General features: G+C 46.2%; 1 protein-coding gene across 1 annotated transcript in view; it reads right to left on the bottom strand.

Moving 5' to 3' along the window:
- Window positions 1–518: 518 nt before the first annotated feature.
- FBXO15 (F-box protein 15) overlaps window positions 519–7792 on the bottom strand; it is a 49128-nt gene continuing 41854 nt past the window's right edge. Inside the window, exons 9-10 of the mRNA XM_030292201.1 lie at window positions 3447–3571; window positions 519–887 (exon numbers count right to left, since the gene is read on the bottom strand). Of these exons, the coding sequence (XP_030148061.1) occupies window positions 621–887; window positions 3447–3571 (392 nt within the window). The 3' untranslated portion in view covers window positions 519–620. The remainder of the gene's footprint in view (window positions 888–3446; window positions 3572–7792) is intronic.

Here is a 7792-nt window from a genome sequence, read left to right as displayed (position 1 = left end):
TCATATTTATATACATTTTCTTATTTCAGGTTCTACCCAATAAGGGAAAAAAAACCTATCTATACAACATAAACACACACACACAGTGATCACACACGCACATATAGACATGCACACAGAGTGATCACACACTTGCACATATACACATGCACAGAGTGATCATACATACACATACACACGTGCAGTGATCACACACATGCATACACAGTAATCACACATATGCACAGTGATCACACATGCACATACACACACACGGAGTGATCACACACACACATATACATGCACAGTGATCACACAGATCTACACATACAGTGATCACACACACACACACAGGGACCACACAATCATATGTGTCAGAAGAATTCCTTGCTTTTTAAGTTGTATGGCAGAAGAGAAGCAGATATCTTTTTTCTTATATGAATTTTCATTGGGACGTTTTTAAATTTTAACTTAGTCCTCTACACATTAGCTTGAAAATGACCCAGGAATCACAACTTCTAACGTGAAAGAAAAAGGCATCAAACAGACTACTACTTTATTTTAACTCCCAACGCCAAGAACAGAACGATGAGTCCAAGGTAAACAAACAGCGACACTGATCTGCCACCCGCTGCCAGCACTCAGTATGCCGTCCCAAACCAGCGGTTTATTTTCGCTATCCTCAGGTACAGGACCAGGCTGACGATGAAGTACTCTTCGGTCTCCTTGATCCACACGAGCTCCACGTGCACTTTTCCTTCCGAGTCCACATAGTCAACACAGGAAGTCTGTCCCAAGAAGCTGGGACCGTCAGAGGGCCCCAAAGCCCTCATGCAAACCGGAGAACTGAAACACCAAAACGGTTTCCCATATTCATCCAAAAGAGTTATGTCCATTATAGAACAACTCTACAAAATAAACACAAACATTCATAAGTGTAAGGGAAAAACGGCCAATTAGACCTGCTTTCCAGGTCTGATTGATAGGTGCCTGGAGGGACAAACGAAGCCATGTCAAGCCATGTCGTGAAGGATGGAGTGGGAGGGGAGGGAGACGAGAAAAAGAGAGCAGAACGGCAGGCGGAGGCAGAGTGCACACCGAGAGCCAGAAGGAAGAGCAGCGGGTGGGGCGAGGGGCACCAGGGGACGGGGTCACGAGGGCGGCGGGCCAGCTCGCCCTCATCACCTCCACCACGCGTGTCCGCTGCACAACAGAGCAATAAATGGGGGTGGGAGCGGTGACGCAGCACGGGGATGTTGGTGGTCCTTACACGCCCCCCCTGCTACTCCTTCCCTCATCTGGTCTGGCACCAGTTCACTCCCTGCAGGCAGCCGGGTCACACGGGGGAAGTTCGAGATGGACAGACAGCCTCCGCCGGTCCTCCCCTTCCCAGACTCAGCTGATGAGACCCAGACCCTGCTTCACAGACACAGAGGCCCCCTCCTCCTCTCCTCTGCACTTGACTCCCCATCCAGTCCCAAGAAGCGGGGCTCCTTTCCCATTTGGTTCCTTCTCCATAACAAACCACTTCTGTCCTGGGGGGAGGGGGAGGGGGAGGGGAGAGGAGTGGGGGAAGTGTTTTATAACCTCCCTCAAATCTTCCTCTACCTACCTTCTGCCTTTCTCCTCAAGAGAACTGTTTCCAATTACCCTTTCCCAAATCTGTCTCTCTCAACATGAACTTCTAGAATGTACACATCCAAGCAGTAGGCAGAACCCACCTTCCCTGCAAGGCAAGTCCGTTCTCCCCACCTGCACCCCCTTTGCCGAAGAACTCTGCAGCGTCAAAGGCTGAGGTCAGATGTGGGGTGTCGGGTTCTCCCAAGGTGCCCGACCCCCTCAATCACCCAGGCCGCTGCAGCACGGTCTGCAAACTGGCCAACGCATCTTGTGGGGGACAGGGCGGGGGGCACGGCCATCACCACACATGAGCCTGTGACGCACCCATCAACCACGGTTATACTCAAATCTCTAGCTTGAATTAAAATGGATTTAGAAGTGAGGTTCAGATAAACATTAAAAACGCCAAGGCAATGAAAGGCTAAAGTAAAGGAACAGAAGAAAAGCCTTAGCAAAGGACACCCCATCAGCCGGCACGTCTGAGAGGAACGGAGAGAAGGCAGAGCGGGACAGTTTTCGTTCCGAGTGTCACTGAATCAGACCGAAGACTGAAGCAGGGCTCCCACCCTGGCTGTCAGAACGGTCTGTAAAACAGTATGGCAGCCAGTTACCGAGCAGCTGTCATGTGGGGACTCAGGACTGACATCAGCCACCGCAGGCGTCTCTAAAATGTATTTGAGATCATAATCTGACTCTAATAAAGAAAAAGAGGGGCGCCTGGGTGGCTCAGTGGGTTGAGCGTCTGACTCTTGATTTCAGCTCAGGTCATGATCCCAGGGTTCATGGGATCAAGCCCCACATGGGGCTGTCAGCCAGAGCCTGTTGGGATTCTCTTTCTCCCTCTCTCTCTGCCTCTCCCATGCTCATGCTCTCTTTCTCTCTCAAAATAAATAAATATACAGAGAGAGAGAGAGAGAGAGAGACAAAGAAAGAGACAGAGTGTGAACGGGGGAGGGGCAGAGAGAGAGGGAGACACAGTATCCGAAGCAGGTTCCAGGCTCTGAGCGGTCAGCACAGAGCTCGACGCGGGGCTCGAACTCACCACCGTGAGACCATGACCTGAGCCGAAGTCAGAAGCTTAACCCACTGAGCCACCAGGCACACCTGATAATTAACTGCTTTGAATGCTTGGTCTCAGTCATCATCAGTAATTGTTCTAACTTGCACGGCAGAAAAAAGCCATGTTACTGGAGACAGATCCCACTGGCTCACCTGGAATACGAGAATGCTACTCATCCCACAAAATAAAGATGGCGAACAGGGAGAACCAGGGGCAGCCATGGGCACAAGATCACAGAAGAGAACAAAACTAAGTTACAAGGGCTCTCACCCTCCTCCACCTCCTCCTCCTCCTCCTCCTGCCAACTCCCTCCATCCCTGCCAACTCCCAACCACTAAATAAACTCTCCCGTCCATGTGGCCAACTTCTGATGAGACACCAATTAATGTCACTGTTCAAGGAAGGGTATTCACAGAAGTATCTGTATCCTGACTTTTAACGTGGTGTATGAGCATTTAAGATGTTGAATAAATGCTACTTGCCTGGTCCGACCGAGAGCACCACTCTTTTTCCACAAGACAGACAGACAGAGGGGCTTCAGGGGGGCAAGGGTACAAGAATGCGCTGCAAGCTTGCCCCCCTCCCCACACTCAACGAAAAACAGAAGGCACGCAACAGGCACCTGTTGAATGCATCGACTGTCTGTGCCCAAGAGAAAGTGCACAAATCTTCAGACATTAGAACAGTCAAACTAGGACTTTAAAAGCAGGATCACAGATATACATCAACAAACTTCTTTTATCACACAGAAACCAGGTTACATTAAGAGAATTAAACAACAAATTACCTTTATACAGCCATCAAAAATATCAGTTCTCCAAGAGAGGCCAACTTTTCCAATAAGAGGTAGGTGTTCTGTGTTATTTTTAAAACTTATAACAACAATCTTCACATAGCCATCTTCAATGTACCCTGAAAAGATTTAAGAGTTTTACAATTACGACTTGCCCATGCAGGACAAGTCAGGACTCTTCGGGAGGGCTGCTTCATAAAGAAGGCCTCATGGGGCTGAGGCCCAGGTTCGGGCATGTGGCCTGAGGCCAGTGGCCCGTACGCTGGAGACACGATCTGAAAGGTGAGTCAGGGAGACACCTGGGGTGCACCTGGATGTCCACCTGTCACCAAGAGGGAGATTGCTAAGGAGGCAGGGGTCCTTCTGATTTGATTACACCTACGGTGCTAAAAACGGTAAAGGAGAACTGTGCAGCTTAGGATAGCAGATGCCAAAGTGGTCCAGAAAGGACACTGAACGTGGGGGGTCAAGGAGGGCAATGGGCCGGACTGAGGAGTTTTGAGAGCTGGGGCGCACAGACGAGATTCAGAGCCGCGCGCACACGCTTCCTGGTGGGTGAGCATCCTTGCACACATAGCAGCCGGAGGGCAGACACCCAGCCCCTGTGACCAGCGAGGCGCTAAGAGCAGCCTGGTCACAGTCAAGAGCCCCACACGACCCCGTTGCCATGTCCCACTCTCCCAGGCCCTGTGCTCTGTGCTTGGGACTCCCTGTACCACTGGGCGTCCCGTGACAAGCAGCTTGGCATGTCACTGCCCGCACCCGGAAAGTGACTGCCGAACGTGCCGCTCCTTCGCAGGCCACAAGCTTTCTGAGACACCTGCACGGGGTAAGAGGTGAGTCCTGGGGCAGAGCAGACGGAAGAACAGAGGGGAGCGGACGCTCTTTGGCCCAAGGTGGGTGACTGCGGGGGACAGAAGGAAGCCCACGGAAGCTGTCTGCGGAGCCCAAGCGCTGCCCTAGACATCCTGGACCATGTGGTCACCAAGTGGAGCTTGAGCGCTGCTTCGCCAGCGGCCCCCTGGGCGACACGGTGATGCGTTCCAGGCAACACATCCCCTCGGAGCAGAGCTCCCAGTCCTGCAGCAGGGCGCCGGGAGCCCTTCTGCAGCAAGGACAGAGGCAGCCCACAGCCCCCCCAGTCCCCTCCTCCACTGAACGACTAGCAAGAACCGTACGTTGTCCCCCCACCTTCTCCCCAGGTGCAGGAGTGCATGCCACAGGACACTGACCCTTCCCAGGCAACGCTCTGCTGTCACCTCGGCAGGGCTCCATGCAAGCGGGGGGAGAGCTGCGAGAAGCGGGGCCTCAGAGGAGACGCGGTAATGACATTCGGAATGGACCAGATGCGGCCCTGCTCTGCTCTGTATTACTGCACAGCCATGTGCAAAATCAAGAGAGACCTCCGACCAGCTGGCATGTGTCCTGGCAGCCAGACGACGCCATACAGAAAACCGCGAGTTCATTTTCCATGTGGCTTGTCCTCAGGACACTGCAGAAAATGGACTCCAAAGTACAGCAGCCCCTAACAGCTCAGTGGCAATTGTCTAAGCTAATAAACATGAAACCTCTGTGGAAGCAAGGGCTGCTGGTATTTTATTACCAAATATTCTCCCACTTTAGAACAACTTTAACATTTGCCGTATCTTGAAAGGTCAGGGCTCTTTCTACGCACTCTGTAAGTGCCTGTATCTATAGGAGAAAAAGGTTAGGCCCTCCCCACAGTTAAACAATCCGCACACAGAACGTATGCGAAAACGTGTATCTATAAAATAGGTAATATTTTTGAGTTCTTACTGTACATCAAGCATTATGTTAAGCGCTTTATGCACGGTAGCTCAAGACATCTTAAGATACTACTATGAATGAGGCATTGTATGTTCTGAATTCACAGGTGAGAGAACTACACACAGGTTAACAGTACCTCGGGCAAGGTCATGCCAGTCATAAGTGCAGAGACACGACTCAAACGCTGTTATGTGTCTAGAGTCTTTCTTATAACAGATTAACACATATACAAAAGGGGGAAACATAATCACCTATTTGCTTAAACACTAGCTGAGAATTTACAATATAGATTTAAATTCTCATGAAATCTTGCTTTCGTATTACTGCCAGTAGAGGAAAACCTATAAATTAGCAGACAACATATTCTGGGGAATCACTTATGGCTCCTCCTCCAAATTTGTGGTAATCCCTCCAGCTGGGAGTCCAATGCTCACGTATCTCCTCCCCTCCCCAACCTTCCTATAACAAGGCCATAAGTGGCCGGGGTTCCTTCTCTGTGAGATAATGTACCCTTAGCGAGTTCCTGTGTTGCTTAAATCATTCAGAATAAATTCTGTTGTTGGAAATTCCAACTTTAACCTACCAAAACATAAGACCATCCCCAAAATGCAGACAAATTAAATTCGAGGCTCACTGCCCTTGGCTTCCAGTGACATTCAGTTACAGGCATGGCTTTTAGAGTCATAAAGGCCTCATTCCAAACCCTGCCCAGCCATTTATTAGCTGTGTAACCATGGTCAAGCTCTAAGCTGAGTAAAATAAGAACACACACAGAAGGTACTTTATAAGGCTTTGTGAACACTAATGTAACTAATAATATATATTAACATTAAAGGGTAGATTATTATATATCCCAGGCTAAATGTGCTAAGCACCTTAGATGCACTATATCAACAATAATACTCTATCTAAAGAGTCAAGCCTACAGCAGAGGAGACAAAAGATGTGTACCATGTACGTGGATTGCAAGACTCAATAATTATTGAGACATCCATTCACCCAAATGATCTACAGGTTCAATGCAATCCTAATCATAAACCCAGGAGACATTTTAATTAATAATTTATAAATATTAAACATAGAAAAATAAAAAATAAAAATTAACAAGCTGCTTCTAAAATTCACATGGAAATACTAAGAACCTAAAATAGCCACACAATCTTAAGAAGAAAAAAAAAGTTGACTTCTAGACTTACTATAGATGTACAGCAATGAAGACACACAAGAACACAACAGATGGGTCCAAAAATAGACCAATACTCTTACTGGAAGTTGACCTCTGACAAAGACATCAAGATAATTTAATGAGAAAATCTTTTCACAAATGGTGCAAATAACTTCTTATCAATATGGAAAAACAGAATGAACCTCATCCCTTACCTTATACTTTACACAAAAATTAATTAGGGTTGGATAACAGACCTAAATATAAAAGTTAAAACCATAATACAACTTGAAGAAAGAAAGCATACCTCTATAACCTGGGGTAGAAAAAGTTTTTAAGACCAAAAAAAAAAAAAAACAAACAAAATTTTAAAAACCTGATAAATTAGATTTCATCCAAATGTGAAACTTCTGGTCATTAAAGCATATCATTAAGAGTTAAGAACATACAATGGGGAAAGGATGGTCTCTTCAATGAATGGAGTTGGGAAAACTGGATAGCCACACGCAAAAAATAAAATAAAATAAAACTGGATCCCTTATCTTACACCATATACAAAATTAACTCAAAATGGATTCAGACTTGAATGTAAGAAACCATACCAGAAACCATAAAACTCCTAGAAAAAAAATAATAAGCTCCTTGACATAAGTCTTGGTGATACATTTTGGGATCTGACTCCAAAAGCAAAGGCAACAAAAGCAAAACATAAACAAATGGGACTCCATCGAACTAAAAAGCTTCCGCACAGCATAGGAAACCATCAACAAAGTGAAAAGACTACCTACCGAATGGAAGAAAATATCTGCAAATAATATGGGCAACAAGGGGTTAACATGCAAAATATATAAAGAACTCATAAAACTCAATGTCAAAAGAAAATCCAATTTAAAAATGGGCAGAGAATCTGGGTAGACATTTTCCCAAAGAAGACATCCAGATGTCCAACAGACACATGGAAAGATGCTCAACATCACTCATCACCAGAGAATCAAATCAAAACCACTATGAGGTATCTCCTCACACCTGTCAGAATGGCAATTATTAAAAAAAAAAAAAAAAAAAAAAAAAAAAAAGGAAATAACAAGTACTGGTGAGGAGGTGGAGAAAGGAGAACCCTCGTGCACTGTTGGTGGTAATTAGCTACATTAATTCATCCTCTCCACCATGGAAAACAGTATAGATGTTCCTCAAAATTGTTTTTAAAAAATTACTATGTAATCTAGAAATTCCACTTCTGGATATTTGTCCAAAGGAAATATAATCACTAGCTCAAAAAACAAATCTTAGCATTGCATTATTCACTAAAGCATGATTTATAACAGCCTAGGCATGAAAACAACCTAAGTGTCCATCAACAGACGAATGGATAAAAATCTGTAATACA

Source organism: Lynx canadensis, chromosome D3 (genome assembly GCF_007474595.2).
Source record: "Lynx canadensis isolate LIC74 chromosome D3, mLynCan4.pri.v2, whole genome shotgun sequence".
Classification (NCBI taxonomy): Eukaryota; Metazoa; Chordata; class Mammalia; order Carnivora; family Felidae; genus Lynx; species Lynx canadensis.
The sequence above is the reverse complement of the archived record's forward strand: the minus strand, read 5'-3'. Positions and strand labels throughout refer to the sequence as shown.